At 36.2% G+C, this 21,230-nt stretch overlaps 1 protein-coding gene across 3 annotated transcripts in view; it reads right to left on the reverse strand.

Annotated features, from left to right (window-relative positions):
- GRIA4 (glutamate ionotropic receptor AMPA type subunit 4) overlaps positions 1-21,230 on the reverse strand; it is a gene marked incomplete at both ends in the record, with an annotated part of 362,750 nt that overhangs the window by 51,952 nt on the left and 289,568 nt on the right. For 2 of the 3 annotated variants that reach the window (XM_080931806.1, XM_080931807.1), the window contains 4 exons: positions 1,919-2,125; positions 9,413-9,523; positions 14,814-14,918; positions 15,986-16,153. In XM_080931806.1, the coding sequence (XP_080787932.1) occupies positions 1,919-2,125; positions 9,413-9,523; positions 14,814-14,918; positions 15,986-16,153 (591 nt within the window). Of the gene's footprint in view, positions 1-1,918; positions 2,126-8,080; positions 8,114-9,412; positions 9,524-14,813; positions 14,919-15,985; positions 16,154-21,230 lie in introns of those variants that run through there. The other variant, XM_080931808.1, reaches the window with a different exon arrangement.

Here is a 21,230-nt window from a genome sequence, read left to right on the forward strand (position 1 = left end):
TTGAATTTTTGTTGGTTTTCAGAAAGAACTCAAATTTGGGTAAGTGAGAAAGTGGAAAATATGATGATAATACACTTAAATTTAAAACGTTGTTTAAAATAATAGGTAATAATAATAATAATAATAATAATAATAATAATAATAATAATAATAATAATAATAATAATAATAAAGACGGAAAAGCAAGATGCAGAATTTTGAAACTATTTCATTTCCTCAAGTTCTAGTAAGGAATGTGATTTCTTCTGTGGACTTTGTCTGTATCTTGAGTCTCTCAACTTTTTTCCTGGAGAAGAATGCATCTCTGTGTGTGACTTTGGTCCAGGCTGGATACCGGAAGTCCCACACAGAGGTCTCTGGCCAGAGACGGGAGTGGCTTCTGCCACCTCCCCTGCTGGGTCCGGTTGGGCGTGCGGGTTCAGGCGAAGGGGAGAAGACCCAAACAGGGAAGGGGGAACCGATTCCACTGTTTCCACTGCTGGATCCGGGCTGTCCCCGTTTTCACTGCTGCCATAAGGTGCTGAGCTGGGCTGAACCGAGCCAGCAGGAGGCTCTGGCACTGGGTGCAAGAAGCTTTGGGAGATAAAATCTCTTCCCAAATGGAGGTGTTAACAGTTCTTATAACAGAAGTTCTCGGACGGCGGAAAAATTCATGCACAACTTTACTCTGGAGCAACCCCCCCCCACACACACACACAGTTTTTGAAATGGTTTAGAGTCTGATAATAGGTACTTCCTATTGGCTTGGCCTGAGGGCTTGGGAAGACCTTCTCTACATATTTGAGGGTGTGGTCCTGCTTCTGTCTGGAGCTTACATGACCTGTGTTCAGTCTTCACGTGTGGAGGAGGGACTTGGGGCATGGCTGACACCACTTGGTGGGGGCAGTGCGATTCTTACGGCGGCATGAAGAGGCCCGATTTCTTGGGAGACTAGAAAACTTCCTACCGTCTCACTTAACATTCCCCGGGTTTCAGTTATCTCTATCGAGAGCCAGGGTACTCTTCATTGACCACAATACAGTTCATGTGCTTACTGCTTTCGTTGGTTCCTGAATGAACCAACCTTATTGTGCGCTACAAGTATGGACTCTGAACTCTGAACATGTCATAGCATCACCAGGGTTTGATTTGGTTTAACTTGCAGTTTTTGAAACAACAGTGTCTGCCAAAAAAAGAGAGATCTTGATCTTGCTCATTCAGGCAGACCTTCCATGCTGTGTTGTGTTGTGTTGTGTTGTGTTTGCCCTTGGTTACCAATGTGAGCATTCCATAGCCAGTATGCTTGCTCAGGAGAAGGGTACAACATGCTGTATGAGTGGCCTACTTTAGAAAGCATTCTAGCTTTTGTATTTTGTTATATATGTTGGGGGGGAGGAGGGGGAGGGCTTATTATCTAAAGTGTCCATTTATTGTGGCTTAAAGAATGATAGGAAACACAATACTGATAAATATTTCAGACACTGGGAGACTATGGTAATCAGAAATAGTTAAAAGAAACTTATGAGAAAGTATGATGACAAGGATGTACACAATTAGTTAAAGCAGCAACTAACTTTCTGCTACTGGAGGAAATCTGACAGTAACAGTTGCTTGTGGGTCTCTGCTGCTGTTTTCTGTGCTCTACCAGTTTAAATCACAGTAACACTACATTCTAAAGCCAAAGTGGATTTTCTTCTTTGGCTCTTTGCCAAGACACTGTATTCATGTATATCATTCTAAGTTTCCAGAATCAGTCCTGTTATTTGGCGTTTACATTTCTAATGAAATAAGGAAACGTTCAAATATCATAATTACATTTTGAAACATTACTATAAACTCAAAAAGAACACTCATAGATGGTTAAAAATAGATACATACTCACGGGGGAAGAAAGCTACCTGTTTACATAAATAAATTCCTCATAAGTCAGTTTGCTTACCCCATACACAAGCTCTCCTACCATCCCATTCCAGATTTTAGTGTCCGCATCCCTTGCTCCATATTTTCCATCAGGGACAATGGCAATTTTATATTTGATACCGATATGCTTCGCAATTTCCGATGCCAAGTCTACACAGTAGCCTTCGTACTTGTCATTTCCTTCAAACATTTCATGATTTTTCTTGTACATAACATAGGGGGATTCCTACAATGAGAGAAGCAGAACTGTAAAGGAGAAATTACAAAACATTCGGAAAATCTTTCTGTAACCTTAAAGTTTTAGGATTTTTGACAAAAAAGTATTCCTGCTATGCATATAATTTGGTGTAACTAGAAAATATTTCTGAGATAGTTGATTATATAAATTTGCTTAGAATTAGATTAAACTGCTTAACATTAGGTAAATAGAAGTTAAGTTTTAAAACTTTTAAGTTATTGTTATGTACCTAGTTCTGTGATTTTAAAACAAAAAATCCGTTAGAAAATTTCTAGAGAAGCATATTTAATCATTTATAGCCTTGAAGCTGATACTTCAAAACCAATTTCCAAAATTTTAATGAAATTTTAATAAAATTTAGTGGCCAACATAATCTATTAAAAACTTATCCACAGTCATATGATTTTCTATTTTCTATTTTTTTCATTTTCAAGTATATTAAGTAACATGCTTTACTCAGGGAATACATTTGCTTCACAGGTTTTAAAAGAAAAATAATAGCTTGAAGACACAAGTCATTATTAATTACTTGTGTTAAATTCATTTGCTTCTTTTGTCTCTTATTTTGACTTTAAAATAAGACATATGACTCACAAATAATACAGTTCTTTTGTGGAAACTATTTCCCTCTGCATGTAAGGATCACCCACTTTGAAATTTCTGTTTAATTTTTTATAACAATGAATCAAAGATTGGGAGAAAGAAATATTGAGAAGACCCTTATATGGTGTTTAATGACTGCTAAACTGTTTCTGTTGAATATTCTCTCTCTCTCTCTCTCTCTCTCTCTCTCTCTCTCTCTCTCTCTCTCTCTCTCTGTCTCTCTCTCTCTCACACACACACACACTTAAATAGCAGTGTTTTAAGGCTTTAATTTAAGCAGTGATTTAGTTAGTGCCACAATGACTGATCTATTAGCACCTATTTGTAAGCAGTAAGACAGGTTTGATAGGTTTGTAGTTCTCAATATAGAGGGAATTTCTGGCCATACTATGACGTTTCATCTTCAGAAAAGTATTAACCATATTGGGCATAACATGGTTGATCTAATGTACTTATATATTATATAACTTATACCCTATTATTGATTTAGGATTGTTCTAAGACTTTTTTTCCAGAAAAAATGACAGTTAAAGAATTTAAACTTAGGTTTGGACATCTATAGTAGAAGACAATTTGGTCCATAGAGTTTCCAATGTGCCCACGATAACTCTGACTTTATTCTAATAATTTTGTAAACATCGAAGTCAATTAAAAAATGTAAAAGTTGTGTAAATTGCTTAAGCTTTTATTTTTTCTTGTGAATAAATTTTATATGATTTTACAGCGGAAGATAAATTAGGACAGGTCAATATACTATTTTCTTATATTCTACCTTTGTTTGTCATAGCCAAGTGACCTAGATCACTTTTTGGCAATAGCAAAATATTGAACACCAGAATGATTTCAGAGGTAAAATTTGCCATTTGTAGAGTTAAGATAACAGTCTCTTCTTTCATAAAGATTATGTATTATTCTTCAGAAAGTGCTCTGTATGAAAGCTTAATATAGATTTTAAACTATGAATGTGATTATATAGCTTCATGAGCAGCTAGCTGGAAAGATATAACTTTCTAAACTATAAAATAGTAGAAACTTTTAGGAACATTTTCCCCATCTTTTTAGAGTAGCCTAATTAAATTACAGAAAACAGCAAAAGTTAACATTTCAAAACAGAGTATAAAACCTTTTTATTGATATACCTGTATAGTTAGAGTGTCCAAGTACAACAATCTAAACTAGCATTCTCATTTCGTTCTCAGCTTAAGGGTCAAGTTCAAAGTGTCTTGAGTACTTAAACTTAGGAATTTTACCCCACAATTTAACACATCATTTTATTAATTTTGCATGAGATTCTTTGGCTTGCCTATAATCTACTCAATTCTACTAATATGTGAATCATTAGCTTTATGAAAAGCCATAAGTTCATTATTTGATAAAGCACTTACTAAGTGCCTGTTCTGTGTCGAGCAATTTACCTGAAGATAGGCATAAAAATTTGTCAGTTGTCTCCTTGTAAAGGAATGCTAGTGGGACCAACAATATCACAACACCATATTTCTTGTAAAAAGTAATTTATGTTCCTGACTTTGTGCTTCCTTTGTGCTAGGTGCAAAATAAATGAGTTCTTGAAAAAATATTTTTATTCACATTTTGTGTTGCATCTTTAAGTAAGCACGTGTGCCATTATAGAAAAGAAAGCTGAATTTGGAGGTTAAGGGAATTGATCAGTGTCACATTGTTAACAAATGACAGAGGAGGGAGTCCGGCTTTTATTATTGATGGATGTGGAATATCTGGAAACCCTTGCAGTTGTTTATATCCATTAAGAGTCATGAAACTAACTGGGATTCTATATGGTTTCACAAGAGAAGGAACAAAATAAAAGAGTTGTATCTTTGACCACCAGCCAATGAAATTTTTATGAGATTTTAAGTTAAAAGAATAGATAAAAAGTTTTCTCTTTTATCCATGGTGTCTGACACACAGTAGACTCACAGTGACTGCAAAGATATCTTGATTAGCACTGTCTGCTACCACCATTATGATTAAGTAGTAATGTTAGAATATTATTCAGATCTTCAAACTGAAAGTAGATATTGACCTCTAGGAATCAGGTTAGCCATCTGAAGAAGACAGGGGTATGTGTGAGTGAAATATTTATTTAGCATTCTCTTCAATTTTTTTTTTCATATTCCTCTGGACAGATGGTCCCCTCGTGTCTTGGTTTTCCCGCCAAATATGCCAACTATGGTTGGAAAAATATTCAACTTACTGAAGATTTTGTTTAACAATTACTCCCATGACATTCCGGCTCACTGATGATTACAGCAAAAGAAGAGCAAAGGGGCAGGGAAAGCAAAGGTAGAGGAAGACTGGAGAACTTTTTTCTCTTTTTAAAACCCTCTATCAGATCCCTGAGAGTGTTTCCTTTTGCTTTTCATTCACGTCAAATGCATGTGAGTCACAAACCATTAATTCTCAGACCCCTTTGTTTTATCTTCCATCTAACAGATTATCTCCAGGGAGCTCTCAAAACTTTGTACACTGTCAAGTTTTTAATATCAAGGTTTAGGGTTACTATGTGTGAATAAAATACCAAATCCCCTTGATTCAATAAAAAATAAACCTGTAAGGTTACTGTGGTGGAGTGATTGGTGGAATATCTTTGTAAAGTAGCTATCCAGAATCCTCAGTGTTCATCTGTGATTAACAATGGGGACATCAGAGGACGGAGATATAACTTCTTACTTATTTATCACTAATGATTGTGCTCTGCAGGATGCTGAGGAAGTGATTTTCCTTGCATAATTCTTAGCAGCAATGAATTTATTAAGATAAATTAATAAAATCCATAATATTTGTGAGATTGTAGACATAGATTCCATTTTCTTTTTTTATTGGATATTTTATTTATTTACATTTCAAATGTGATCCCCTTTTCTGGTTTATCTATTAATATTGACAGGCAAATGGTGGGAATTAGAAAATATTCTGAGGGAGGTAACCCAGTCACAAAAGAACACACACGGCATTTACTCACTGATAAGTGAATAATAACCCCAAAGCTTGGAATACCCAAGATACAATTCACAGATCATATGAAGCTCAAGAAAAAAGAAGTCCAAAGTGTTGATGCTTCAGTCCTTAGAAGGGGGAACAAAATACACAAAGGAGGAAATATGGAGACAAAGTGTGGAGCAGAGACTGAAGGAAAGGCCATCTAGAGACTCCCCACCTGGGGATCCATCCCATATAAAGACACCAAACCCAGACAGTATTGTAGATGCCAAGAAGTGTTTGTTGACGGGAACCTCATATGTTTGTCTCCTGAGAGGCTCTGTCAGAGTCTGACAAAGACAGAGGAGGATGCTCGCAGCCAACTATTGAAGTCAGAATGGGGTCCACAATGAAGGAGTTAGAGAAAGAACTGAATGAGCTAAAGCGGTTTGCAGCCCTATAGGGAGAACAACAATATCAACCAACTAGAACCCCCAGAGCTCTCAAGGACTAAACCACCAACCAAAGAGTATACACAAAGAGTGTACATACATTCCAGTCACATGTGCAGCAGAGGATGGCCTTGAAGGACATCAGTGGGAGGAGAAGCTCTTGGTCCTGGGAAGGCCTGATGCCCTAGTGTAGGGAAATGCCAGGGTGGGAGGCAGCAGTGGGTGGGGTGGCACCCTCATAGAAGCAGGGAGAGGGAGAATGGGATGGGGGTTTCCAGAGGAGAAACCAGGAAAGGGATAATATTTGAAATGTAAATAAATAAAATACCCAATTTAAAAAAAAAAGAAAATGGAATCTCTATGTCCACAGCCAGACAAATATTATGGATTTTACTTAATTTTTAGTCAGTAAGCATTAAAGAGAAAAGTTTATGTAAATGTCAATTGTTTCTTATTTAAATTAGCTTTGCCATAGTCAATATGTTTGGTATAGTTGTGTTCAAATACAGTAAATTCATCTCGAAAATGAAGATGCAGTGCATATGTACAACACTTGCAAGGAAAAGTACATTTCAACAGCATACAAAATAATAACACCACTTTTTATTTTAGATTGAAAACTGTTGTAATCATGAAATATGTTTCGCATTTGTCTTTTTATGTTGTAACCTCCTTAGAGTGCAGGAGTCATCTTCCACGTTCCAGGGGCTGTCCCTGTGCCTAGCACATAGCAGACACTCAGTATTTACGAATGAATAACTGAATTTCTCAATCAATTTTATTTAACAATAACACATATTACAACAGTGCATCAGCATAGAATCACAGCATACAAAGGGAAGACAAAGTCAATTAGCAACACTATACCGTTTAGAGAAGCCCGTGATCTCCAGTGCTCAGTCTTAGCTTGCTCAGTATCTAGATCTCTGAATGACACTCATTGCGACATCTAGCCCATGCCATCTGTACTGATTTTTTTCTCAATTGAATATGATGGGATTATTACATGCAGTTATCAGCATCTTATCAGCTATAGGTAATCATACTTCTTTCAAAGAAATGGAGGCTAAGGGATTGTCCTAGATTCTAAGCTAATATTTTCAACAGAATCAAGTTCAATAAACACTTTAAGTGAGGGTGCTTTAGGGTATTTTTGTTTTGTTTTGGAATTATGGAACAGGTATGCAGTGAAAAATATCAAGAGGATGATTTAAATGAAGATGATAGTTATATGAAAGACAGATACTACTCATATGTACTATGTACTTATATGATAACAAAATATTGATGTCATCACTGTCGAGGAAACAAAATTTTACATAGACACACACACACACACATATATATATATGTATATATGTAAATTTTTCAGTCACCTTTTACTTATTTTTTTGGTTTCATGCTTCTTGAAGAGTACCTATGTTGTAAAATCAATTTAGTAACCAGACACTAAGAATTATAAATCCCAACATTCCTAACAGGCCAAGAGAAGAAGACTCCACACTTTATCTTTAAAATACATCATACATTCATTTCACAAAACAGACAACATTTTGAAACATTCTAAAGCAAAAAGTTGTATATATATTTAGAAAACAAGCACAGAATTCAGGATTTTATGTTGATGAAAGCTATCTTTAGAAAGCTGATCATATACAATAGCTTCATTTAATGCCATGGGAATGGGCAGATCCGAATCACCAGTTTATTCTTTTTCAACATCCAGTTTCTTGAGAAAGAGAAGGACTGAGGATTAATCCTTATATTTTCTCTAATAACTTACAAAAGTCACACACGGATATATAGTTTAATAATGTTTTCTAGTAGTCCAGATTTGGTTATCCAAGAAGAAACCCACATAAAAAACAAGCTTAAATTTAATACTCAGAAGAACAAGACTTGAGCCTTAGTTAGGAATGGTCGAACAGCGCAGAACTCTTGTCTTTCTTGGTCAATTTCTTAAAATAGGATTCTTCATCAGTGGCTGAAAAGAGGAGGACTGAACTGAAGTATGAATTTCCATTACTGTGTCTCTTTTAAAGGAAAAGAAATATATATGCACACACACATATAATACATATATTCTGCCTTCAAGTTCCATGCAAATATTACACAATTAAGTCAGAAGATTTACACAAACACTGCTGTGGTGCATTTGTATCCTAAAATAATCACCTTCCAATCAGGCTTGTCAAATTACATTAAGTTGCTAACTGGTTATCTGGCAGAGACATAACTAATTGCAATAAACAAATGTTTTTCTTTGGGATTTGTATATTTTGATTTCAGGTTCCATTTTAGAAACATCTTGGCATTACTAAAACCCTAAAACTATAAATTAAAATTATGTAAGTTAAAAGTTAAGATGCACAAAGACTTCCACTTTACTTACAATAAGAGTTTCTATGAATAATTATTAGTATATCTTGCCTACAGAAAGAGTTAGCTGAGACTCTATAATCTTAAATGAAATATAATGGTCACCGATTGTTGATCTCTTTTGAGTACATCTAACTGTAAAGGGCATGCTTGTCTTTAAAAGAACATATATAATTTTCTATTATTAAAAAACAATTCTATGAAAACCTCCTTCAAATAGGAGCCTTGAAATTTAGAGCATTTAAAATTTTATGGCATGATCAAATGAAAAAAAATTCACATTTTTCATGATTCCTAGAAGTTCATGAGAAAAATAATCGGTGGGTGGAAATGTCTTTTTACATTCAAAATAAATATCAAACAGAATCAATTTACCAGGGATTATGTTATAAAAATTATTCATTAAAATCTCTACATTCATATTCTTGTGATTAGAAACAGACAAAACAGATCACTCTCCCATAATAACCTGAAACAACCATTTAAATGCCATTAATGATTATTTCATCGATGCTTTTGAAAACACTGAAAACACGGCATTTCCACCTGATGGTTTTAGGACTCGATTGGTGCTTCACTTCCTCACATTTGCTTGTTCAGTGTTGAGGTCTTAGAATTTCAAACATTTCCCACTTCAGTTTCACAGTCTTAATTTTTAATGTCTGAGTCAATTTCTTTCCCCAGATAAAGAATTTCAACAGAAATTAATGCAAATATGCTCAATTAAAAAGGCGAGTGTTTCCAAACTTGGGGCAAATCTATTCAAAGCCTCAGTGGACTTGAGGGGTCGGAGCATTCAAGTCACACCTAAGATTCTTCCTGTACCCTCTCTGTCATCACAGCCAGGGAGTTAAATCTGCCTGAGGACAAGACAGAACGCTATAATGCATACACCAAAACTCACCATAATTGTGGTTACTACCACTGTTCTGTTCTCCATAGCTGCTGTGTCATTGCCAAGAGTAGGCACATCTTGAATCAAGACTAATTTATCCATATCATTCCAGTAGCCAACCTGCCAGACAGAGAAGTTGACTGAAAACAGACCTTAGAAGATCTCACTGTGGTCCTTCTTGCAACAGTGACTGCCACACATAGGAGGATATGGAAAACAAGCTTAAAACATAAACACATTAAAAACTGTCTTATAAAAATCCATAACTTTATATTTTTGAGAATTTAATATAGGAACTCTATATGTACATCTGCCCTGACATTCCCTCTCTCTACAGACTCCTTTAGTGTCCTTCAAAATTCATGACACACATACTGAATCTTTTTTAGTTTTGCTTATATGTACGTGGATCCAAGGCTAACAATTTGGGACTGGACAATGTGTACGGAGCTAATCCTAGAGGAAACTTTTCTCCTCTCAGCAAGTACTGACCATCTGCATCTCTTCACCTAAGGGTGGGCTACGTGGCACTTTCTCTGCCCATGTTGGCATGACAACTGGTGCTGTCATATGCTGGTCTTGTTCAGGCAACACTATTGCTGAGAGTCTGTGGATATAGCTGTCCCAGTAAATGTGGAAGACATAATCTCACAGCAGGTATCCTTATTCCCTGGCACTGAGAATCTTTCTGTTCCCTCTTTCTGATAACCTCAGAGCATTGGGAGTAATGGTTGCACTGTAAAAGTTTAAGTTAAAACTGATGTGATACTGAGCCAGTTTTCTTGCTGTTAAAGATACTGTCCTAATATATGTTTACCAAATTCAGTCATGGTCAAGGGAAGCAGTGAACTGAATGAAAGAGACACAGATGGAACCTCGGGCATGTTGATCTTATCTACAGACTAGCATCACCTAAAATTAATTTCATCAAGAAACCTACAGAAAAAACCTACACTAAAGTAAGCAGCCATATTGCAGGCAAAACAATGTATTTGTAAACAGTAATCTAAATATATATTTTGGCTTGATATTATGTAACCACCATATGACAATTTGTTTTCTGAAATGTTACTGCATCACAGATGGATAGTAATGTACAATATTTTCATTCTCAAAGCTGACAGGTTAACTTGTTTTTTGACTTTAAATACCTTTTTATTTAAGGTTACAGAATCAGGCAAGACTTCTTTGTGGGCAAGACTCTGGTTAAGTAAGTGTAAAGACCTAAATCCAGATTCCTAGCACCATCTAAAAGGCACTGCATGGCTGTATATGTGACAGTAACCCTGCTGTGGGCGAGTGAGGCAGGAGGATTACTTGGACTTGTTAGTTATTGATTTAGCTCCTGGTTTGGAAGAAGTCTGATCTAAAGGGAATGAGTGATATGTGACAGAATAACTCTCCGGTCTTACTTACCTGTACACATCAGTGCACACAGATCACAGAGACACACCCTAGCCATTCATAATATTTTCTCATTTGTAAGTCAAATACTTATACATAAAGTAAATCAGGAAGTGAGTACCTTAAGACATACCATAACAATGAAATATTGCTCAAAACTGAGGATGCACCAATCAGCTTCTACCAGTGGAGGATAATGGTGGCTACTGTGCACACATGCTGCTCTTGGGCACATCCCTCTGTGCTATGTTTTTCTAGGCTTGCTAAAGTTAGTATGCACAGTGCAGTTGAGATTGTTGCTGTTATTGCACATGTATTTTATACGAAGATCCTTTGTGGAAATGAAAAAAACTGCCCAAGATTTTCATCCAGTAGGGCGAGAATTTAGAACTGACGTGTCAGGAGCCATCATAAGGCAAGCTAATAACTATCATGAGAACCTCCTGAAATGACTTCACTTTAAATTATATCTACAGCAAGGCTCTTATAGGCAAGACCCAGCAATGAATCATTTCAGGAAAGATTCCTGTTATTAATTTGCCTTTCCTGTTATTATTAAACAAACATAACAATCATTAGCCCACCCCTTTTGAGAAGTTATCTGCAGCTCTATGAGGATGTACTTACTGTCTTGAAGTGATGTACATATTCAAATAGAAGACATTAATTCTTAATGATGATCCTATTAAAACCCCTAAAATTATACCAATGATTGTTAAGCTCTTTTGTAGTGGGACTGCCATTCGGTCCTTTTCTCATAGTCAAAACTGCAATGAGAACTCTGTCAGTCTTCCATGTGTCACCAGTCAATTGCCTCATTGTTACTAGACTTTTTATTACTCAGAGCACATTCCAAAAGGCTGAAAACTATTAACCAAAGGTCATAAAAAGGGAACTAATTATTTATTATAGGTGCTAGGACAGAAGATAAAATGTTGACTGGGCTTATCTATACACAACTTCACTAATAACTTAGTAATGCATTTTAACTTTCAGTGAACCTGTAGAGCTGTGACAGGTAATAGATGTTTAGCCAGACAATTACTCCTAATGGACGTGCACATAAGCATTCTCTGTTGCAAACATGTTTCAGTTTTTGATTTGATTTTATGTATAAACTTATGATGAACTTTTTAACATGTGAAAGATGTATAAGTACTGAGGACTAAGAGATGAGAGATATTTTTTTTTCTCTTGTCTTGCTTAGGATCTTTCTGCTTTTCTTAAATAGCTTTCAAAGGAAACTTTTTAAAACTTAGTAATAAACACTTTTCAAAGTGCTCCTTTTTCTTCCTGCAATTTCTGACTAGCATGCCATAAGTTAGAGCCCTGTGGTTCCTACAGAGATAGAACAGAGTTTAGTTTACTAGGCTTTATTGATAATGTCCACAAAGCTCAGATCCTCAGTGAAAATCTGGGTACTTGTTCATGTATCTGCATTCAGTGTTTGATCTACTGTGGCCTATAGCCATTTCTTGCTCTGTCAAGTATCTTACCTGACATACTAGTATTTAAGATCATATTCAAGAATACAAAGAATTAATATTGTCAAAGAGAGGTAATTATTCACAAAACTCAAAAAGAATAGGCAAAGCAACAATTGTAATTAAAAATTATGGTACATATAAATTCTAGATAAATGTACATTCATTTCTAGAGGACATATAATGAGACTTAAATGTGGAACAAATATTAGTTTTTTATGATAGTACTCAGCATATAACCTAATCTCAATAAATAAAGTTTTAGCATTATAATTTCCTGAAACCATGCAACTGTAGCTCTGGAGTACAGCCTCTGGAGCTTGGGATGCTAAGCCCATGATAAGAAGATTCCAATAATCTAGGGTGGATCTGGTTCAGAAAATCTTATGCTTTGACTTAATGAGATGCTGAATCAGGGTTCTGGAGATGGAAGTCAGACAAGTGATTAGTTGCCTCTCTGATTTATGCTCAAAGCTTGCTCCCTTACTGGCAAGAATTTGGTTTAAAAGAATGACTGCTCACTTGTCAGACACAAGCCTAGTCTCACCAGCCCAGTGTTTCCCACACAACTGTGCTCATTTTTAAGTTTAATATTCCTGCTCATCACTGCTACTTGGAAAACAAAGACAGATGAGCCTGGGTCATTTAACACTTCATTTCTCTTTTAACAATCCTGGATGGATGTCAGCTTCAAGCCAAAACGTTTGAACATCACTCTTTTTTTGTCTGCTTTCTCCTTGAGAGTCTATAGTTCTTGATACTGTGTGGTTGAATAGGCCACGAAAAGATTCATTTGTATAAATAGCCCACCCATTCTCTCTTCCTGTTCTTTTCAGTTTTATTAAGAGCTATTTGTTTAGCCATAGTCACTGTTTTGTAGGACAGAAGATCTTCTTTTGCATTTAAAAACGTTTCCACTTAGTTGACCACCTCTGCCTGGTCAACCAGTTATCTTTCCTCCCTCTTCCTACCCAGACTTCAGTAGTTTTAGTGGCCTATGGAGTACTACTCTATCAGCTCCACAGTCAGGCTGGTGATTTTCTAGGAGAGTGGAGCCTAGGGTTTTTTTTTGTTTGTTTTGTTTTTTTTGTGTGAATTATGTCTTCTTTCTTTAGTCAATAAGCCTGCTAATATAGGCCATGAGATGCCACCCTATTCCTTCCCTTCCTGGTAAGATTTCCAACAATTTCCTAAATGTTTTAAAACATAGACATCCTGTCCTTGAGATATACTTCTGTCATTTTGTACTAGATAGTTATGTGATCTTAGACATGCACAAAATTAAAACATTAATTAATGTGAGGAAAAGGGTGTTATGACTTGTAGACTAGATTTGTTTTTTTCATGGAAAAATAGTTCAGCATATTCATCTCAATATAGATAAATGATAAAATTAGAGCTATACTAAAATTTTTCTAAGTATAAAGTCCTTTGAGAGTTACAATATGTTTATGTCTAATTTGTTTGTCTATCTTATATACCTGAATGCACATAAAAACATATCAAGTAAAAGGTGGTCTTGAGAGCAAAAGTTTACGCAGCTCTGATGTAGACTACTGTGCGAATGCTAGAAAGACACATGATAAGAAATCTCACATCTGAAAATTCTAGAGCTTCTTTTCTGTGATGGCTAGCTTTAATTGTCAACCTGCTACAACCAGAACCACTGGGGAAGAGACTTTCAATAAGGGATTGTCTAGATCAGAATTGTCTTAATTGACATGGGAAGAACCAGTTCTTTGAGGGCAGCTCTATTTCTTAGTGAGGGATTCTGAACTATGAAATAGAGAGGCAGTTGAACTGAGCACACATGCAAGCAAACAGCATCCATATGTCTGTCTTTCTAGACTGTGGATATCATGTGATCTGCTTCCAGTTCTTGCCTGTACTTGAAGTAAGTGATAAACTGCAGCCTGTAATTCTAAGAAGAAACAAACCCATTGTCCTCTAAGTATCCTTTTGTAAAGGTGTTTTGTTATAGTAACAGAAACAATGCTAAGATATTTTCTAAATATAAAACCCTTGAGCTAGCACTTTCCTGAACTCAAGTGTTTCTCTCCTTCCTCAGCCCAGTAATTATTGTCTTCATTTTATCTTCCATTTGCTTTCCTTTGCCTGATTAGTTGGAGAACCAACAAGCTGTTTAATGTACATCTATTCTTTAGCAGGGCGCCTTTGTACTCTCTCTAATGATTCACAGATCATGCATAAACATACTTAATACATTGTGTTATTTTCTGTGGAGTACATTTTATTTCCAAAAATTGTTTGCCAAGTTCCCCTTGCCACATTGCTCCCATTGTGAGTTATAGGGTAAAATAACAAATTAGTTGTTTCATTTTGTCACATCATTAAACATTAAACATATGATATAACCATAGAGTATCAAGAAAATACTAGGCATGAGTGCCATTCAAAAATAGAATTTAGAACATCAAGCTTTTTTTCCGACTATAAGCCTTTAAGAGTGTCACATGAAAATAAGAAATAATTTTTATTTTTTCAATTTGGTTGCAGCTCACCTTTCGAGGTCCCGTGCTTTTTAGTTCAAACACATCCATCGTGTAATTAACTCGACGTCCATAGTGATCAAATTGAACATTCCCGGTCAGCCCTTGAATTCGAACCTGTGAAGGAAAAAGAAGACACATCCTTCATTGTTAGTCTAAGAACCAGAGAAGGCTGTGTAACTGAAAGTTATAATCAGCTCTCTGGAATGTCACTGGAGGCTTGAGCTACTGAAATGGAGCCTCAAGAAGTGAAAGGATATTAAGTTATTTTGCTCTACACATAGAAGATGAACTTTTGTATTACAAAGTGTTATTTTAACATAATTCTTTCCCTATATTAAAATGTCCTTTACAGAACAAAAATTTTATTTGCTTAGAGTCAATGTTCAGTTCTTTTCTATATATTCTCACAGCAGATTATGTACCTAGGGTTCCCTATGATAGATCACATTCTTCTGCGCAACGTTAAATTAACATATCAAAAGCTAAAAATGCATCATTTCATATATCCAGGCATGTTGGATTCCAAATTATTTTTTATTCCTATTAATTTATTTATGCTTTTCATTCATTGCATCTTAGAGGAATTAATAACCTCATGGAACATCAGTTCTATAAAATATACTGTTTGTATGAGTATAAAAGAACAAAATGAATCACTTAATCCAAAGTTAAAGATGCACTGAAGCAGTCCTTATCTCCACCAAACATTTCTCCCCCTTCTTTTACATGTTAGGTTTATTTCCCTGGACTCCTTATAAATAATGAGGGTAAAGACCCCTTCTTATGTAAGTTGTAAGCAGATATAAGAACAGTTATTGAAATGAAGAATTAAATTGTCATTTGGAAACTTTCCCACAATAACCTGTTTATTCAAAAATGTCAGCTCTTCTGCAGGCTGGGTCCTTGAGTGATTTTTATGGAACACTGGCCTCCTGTTAACCAAATGTGTCTACACTGAACAACTTCATTGTTTTAGACTTTTATGGGTTTGTTGTGTTATCTTGACTACACATCTATGAAGGAATAACCACTTCAGTTCAACTAAAATGTTTTCACACTGCTAAATGCTTCATGTATTAACATGGAAACTGTCATAGACATTAATACTCAGATGGATTAGTCTGGTTTTAACATATCATTTTTTGCAAAATATCGTGAAATAAAGCAAAAGTATGCGTTACCTGCTTGAGTGTTCTTTCCATGTCGATTCCCTGGCCCCAGGGAGCAGCGGGGTTCGCCAGGCAGTCCCCAGCATTTCCTCTCCTTGAAATATCAATTTTTTGTCTTCTGAGACTTCGGAAAGTTTCAGCCATCACCAGGACTCCGTCGTAAGTGAGAGCAGAGGTGTACTGAGCAGGTTAAAGCGTGTAGAAAGACAAATGTTAAAGTCTAGAACAACGAGCAATCTGGAACCTCTGTGGGTTATGTCAAAAACTCCATCTTTTTCCAGAGCTAGCATGGTACCGATAGTTAATTGATGACAAAGACTGTGTGCCCCATCATATTGCTCTAATTTTAAAGAAGAAAACCCACCTTGAAAATAGAGACCCTAAAGCACAAATTTTCATCTGGAAGAAAAAGATGCCATGGGTTGGGGCTTTGTGCTGTATTTCAGTGTAAACAGGTAAAGGATGGGTATGACAGGCTCTGCTGCTACATCCCGCATGCAGTGGCTTAGCTCCAAGAGGGCTGTTCTTCCCCGTCTCCCGAATGCCTAGCAGTATTCTCAAAGATTTGCTTTGCATTCATTTTTTTTTTTTTTATTTTCACTTGCAATATCTATATTTGTTTGTCGCAGAACCTTATTCTAATGAATAAAGATTTCAGGATACCAATCAAGGAGCAAGGAGTAGGCATGGTTTTCGAGTTGAAGAGGGTAAGAGAAAAGGCAGGAAAAGGTGACTTGTTTTAAGCCTGAGGAAGCATGGAGGAAAAATGTCACTAAAAGGCTGCTGGTTTAGATGGCTGATCTGCCAGTATTCACTACAGGAAGAGTTTAACTTAAAATGGCTTACAAATTTAGGATACTAGCTGCTGCGCCCAGCGATTGTGCTACCCATTAATTCTAAACTAAGTCTGTAGAGTGTTTTGCTTCCCTTGGCGACTCAGATGGATTCCAGAGAGAAAGGTATGGTGGCAAAGTGTTTGGGATAAATGTAAATCAGCTAGCAGTGTGATTTTGGATGCATGGGGCTGTCATGGTAGCCACTTGCCATAGGAACTTAAGCGAGTTGGGTGGAGAGAGTTTAGAGCTCTGGGTCAGAGAATCTGCTGAAATGAGAACAGGCCAGATCAGCTGGCCTGCTGGCTGGTGGTAATATGGTGGTTTTATTTTTGTTTGTATTTCATGGAACAGATTACACCCAATGTGGGACTAAAATCCACCAGAGGAATTATGTGTTGTTATTGAGAAATGCAGTGCCAGAGATACCAACAATTGTATTCAATTTCAACAAGATTTATACCTATCTTAATTTGATAGACTAACAAATGCTCTAACTTTCCGTGCTGGTATCAATGTAGATAAAGAAAGTATAAACCATCTGCGTTTTGATGATCATCCATGTGTCTCTTTGAGCAGAATGAGCCCCTGGGCAAGATTATTACTGCAGAGCAGCATGTGAGGGGAGACAAATAGGAAAATGTGACTGGGGGTAGATCTTGGTGACATTTGATTAGAGACTTATCAAATGCATGGATGATAGGACATAGTATTTATCAACTACTAGTCATGGCTTCATTATCTACTTCAGAAATTCATTATAATTAACATTTTCTACATGTGTATCAGGGGCAGGATTGTGCCATGTGAATCAGGGAGTAAACTTTTCATTTTTAGTTTTCTTTTTCCCCATAAATGAAGAAAACCCATTTGGAATTGTAAATGTAGAAACTAAACAGTGATAATATGATTGGTACACTGAAGATCTAGCATTTCAAGGAAGAGAAAAACTAAAACTACATGAATTCCATGAAAGCAGTGTAAGTAGTAGAGAAATTGAACATGAGTCTTGTATTAAAAGGATGTATAAGTATCATGTAAACTAAGAGAGTTGCTAACTGAGCATCCAGGATACAATACCATAGATGGAAACAAAGGCCTGTGCCCTCTTAGGTCGGATGGAGCAGCTGACGGAAAAGAAGCAAAATGCTACACTAAATATTAATGTGCCTTCTCTCTTGCTCAACCCAACATGTCTCTGAGGAGAAAAATCCTCCAAAGACATCTTCTTCCAAGGCAAGACGATAAAAAGGAGGAATAAAGACCCAATGGACAAAAGTCATGATGTGCAGGATAAAAGAGTAAGAAAGCCCCTCCCCCCATTCCAAGCAGGGAGAACAAAGCTGAGGGGGGCTTGACAAAATAAAGACAAATTTACTTTTCTGTAGAAACAGGAAATGAGGTCACACAGTGGGGTACAGCACAAAGCAAACAACCAGCTGGACCCAAAAGCTGACAGAAGCTTAGAGTCTTAAAGTGGTTTTACCTTGTCAAAAACCCACCTGCTTCTCATGTGCCTTACTGTAGCACATTGTAGGAAGGTGTATTTATGGACACCCAGATTTAAGATGACATGTAGAAAATATATATTAAACAAACATCTCATTTGTAAGCAGCTTTAAAACAACCTCTTAGCCAGTTCTTTCCTGTCCTACCCATCAATCAGAATAGGAAGTGAAATCTGCTTCTCAACATTTTTAGGTATAGAAGACAAACACTGGCAGGATTAGTGTGACGTAGAGGAAATTGGACTTTGAAGAGAAAGCACTAAAATAAATTCAAATTCTGTTACTCCTAGGTTTCTAAAATATAAACTGTATAAGTTACAGAAAGATAGAAAAAAATTGTTGACTGTAGCTGTTGTGAGGTTGACTTTTATTACTAACAAGCTGGCTGCTGAACCTACTGGCTAGGAAATACTAGAATGTGAAGGTGGGTAAGTCCTGGTTGGGATCAGCAGAATCTAATATCATGGAGAGTATAAAGGAAGATCAGTGGAACTTGAAATAGACTTTGAGGTAAAGTTGTAATAAGTGGATAGTTCAGATAAAGTTGAAAGACTATGCAGATGACACCGGCATGGTGCCAGTGACCAAAGGGAACAGTTCTGTTTATCTGGGGCATCAGAACAGCAGCAACAAATGATGAAATCAAAAGAACCTTTATGGCCATATTTCATTATTATTAGTAATTATTATTTCTTTTACTGAAAGAAAGTGATGAGACCAGAGATTATGTGTTGATTCTTGAGGTAAATATTAACCAATAGAAATACAATTGAGTTAATTATACCCATCACTCACCATTTATGGACTCTGGTTTTAAATTTCTGTACCCATTAACATTTATTTGCAATCTCCACATCAATAGTTAACTGATATTTTCAGGCACTTATAAGCATGTACAGAGAAGCAGAACATTTGGTTCAGACAATATGGAAAGTTCCAGTGCTAGTTAAATAAAGGAACATTATATTTTTTGTTTCTAATCTCATGATGTAAACATGTATACTATTTGTTACTCAGTAGGTGCTGTTTTACCAAAATTTTTGCTTTTTTTAAACAGGGTGTTTTACAGCTGAAACATAGCATCGATTGCTGCCTAATGGTCATCATGTGAGAACACTCTGGTGCTTCTGACAAATATATGTATGAAGTAAATTCCCTATGAGGAGTAGCTGTAGGTCAATGTTAAGGAAGAAAAACAACTTAACTAAAATGAATAAAACAATGTATTGATTAACCAACAGAAGGTCGGAACCGGAAACCCTCATAAAACAATCTTACATTTCTTTTGAAAACAATGGCTTAATATTTGTATCACTTATTGTTAAATAAAGTTTTCAGAACATAATCACAAAGGGTAAAAATGTATATTATATGATAATATGTGACAGGATCCCTGGAATAGCCCAGGACACAATCCTTCTGGTTTCTATCTGTACCCCAGAGTAGACCATGAGCCACTGTTCTCTGCACCCCAATCCTGCTAGAGAGATTGTCTCCCAGGAGTGCTAACACACCAAATATTACAGGTTTACAGGATTGCAGGAGGAAAAAGCTACAGTCTGAGACATCTAGAACAGCTAACACCAGAAATGACAAGATGGCAAGAGGCAAGCACAAGAACATAAGCAACAATAACTAAGGATAATTGCCATCATCAGAACCCAGTTCTCCAAACACAGCAGGTACTGGATACACCATGACTCCTGAACATCACTATTCTGATTTACAGATCACATCTCAGGATGATGATAGAGAACCTAAAGGAGGACATAAACAACTCCCTTAAGAAATACAGGAGAAAACACTTAAACAGGTAGAAGCCCTTAAAGAGAAAACACATAAATCCCTTAAAGAACAGTAAAACACAATTAAACAGGTGAAGGAATTGAACAAAACCATCCATGATCTAAAAATGGAGATAGAATCAATAAAGTAATTACAAAGGAAGACAACCCTGGAGATAGAAAACTTAGAAAAGAGACCAGGAGTCATAGACACAAACATCACCAACAGAATACAAGAGAAAGAAGAGAAAAGCTCAGGTTCAGAAGACACCATAAAAAATGTGCAGAATGCAAAAGGCTCCTAACCCAAAACATCTAAGAAATCCAGGACACAATGAGAAGACCAAACCTAGGGATAATAGATATAGAAGAGAGTGAAAATTCCCAACTCAAAGGGCCAATAAACATCTTCAACAAAATTATAGAAAAAAACTTCCCTAACCCAAAGGAACAGATGCCCATGAACATATATGAAATCCCACAGAACCACAACTAAAGTGGACCAGAAAATAAATTCCTCCCATTACATAATAATCAAAAAACCAAATGCACAAAACAAAGTAAGAATGTTTAAAGCAGTAAGGGAAAAAGGTCAAGCAACATATAAAGGGAAACCTATCAGAATCACACCAGATATCTCAACAAAGACTCTAAAAGCCAGAAAATCCTGGCTAGATGTCATACAGACCTTAAGAGAACACAAATACTAGCCCAGGCTAGTATACGCAGCAAAACTTTCAACTATTATAAACAGAGAAACCAAGATATTCAATGACAAAACCAAATTTAAATAATATGTTTCAACAAATCCAGTCCTATGAAGGATAATAGATGGAAAACTTTAATACAAGGAGGGAAACTACACCCTAGAAAAGGAAAGAAACTAATCTTTCAACAAACCCAAACAAAGATAGCTCCACAAACATAATTCCACCATTAACAACAAAAATAAGAGGAAGCAACAATCACTGTTACTTATTATCTCTAATGTCAATGGACTCAATTTCTCAATAAAAAGACATAAACTCACAGAGTGGATATGTAAACAGGACCCAGCATTTTGCTGTATACAGGAAATCAACATCTGCAACAAAGATAGACACTACCTCAGAGTAAAGAGCTGGAAAAAAAT

Source organism: Micromys minutus (genome assembly GCF_963924665.1).
Source record: "Micromys minutus genome assembly, chromosome: 18".
In the NCBI taxonomy this organism is placed as follows: Eukaryota; Metazoa; Chordata; class Mammalia; order Rodentia; family Muridae; genus Micromys; species Micromys minutus.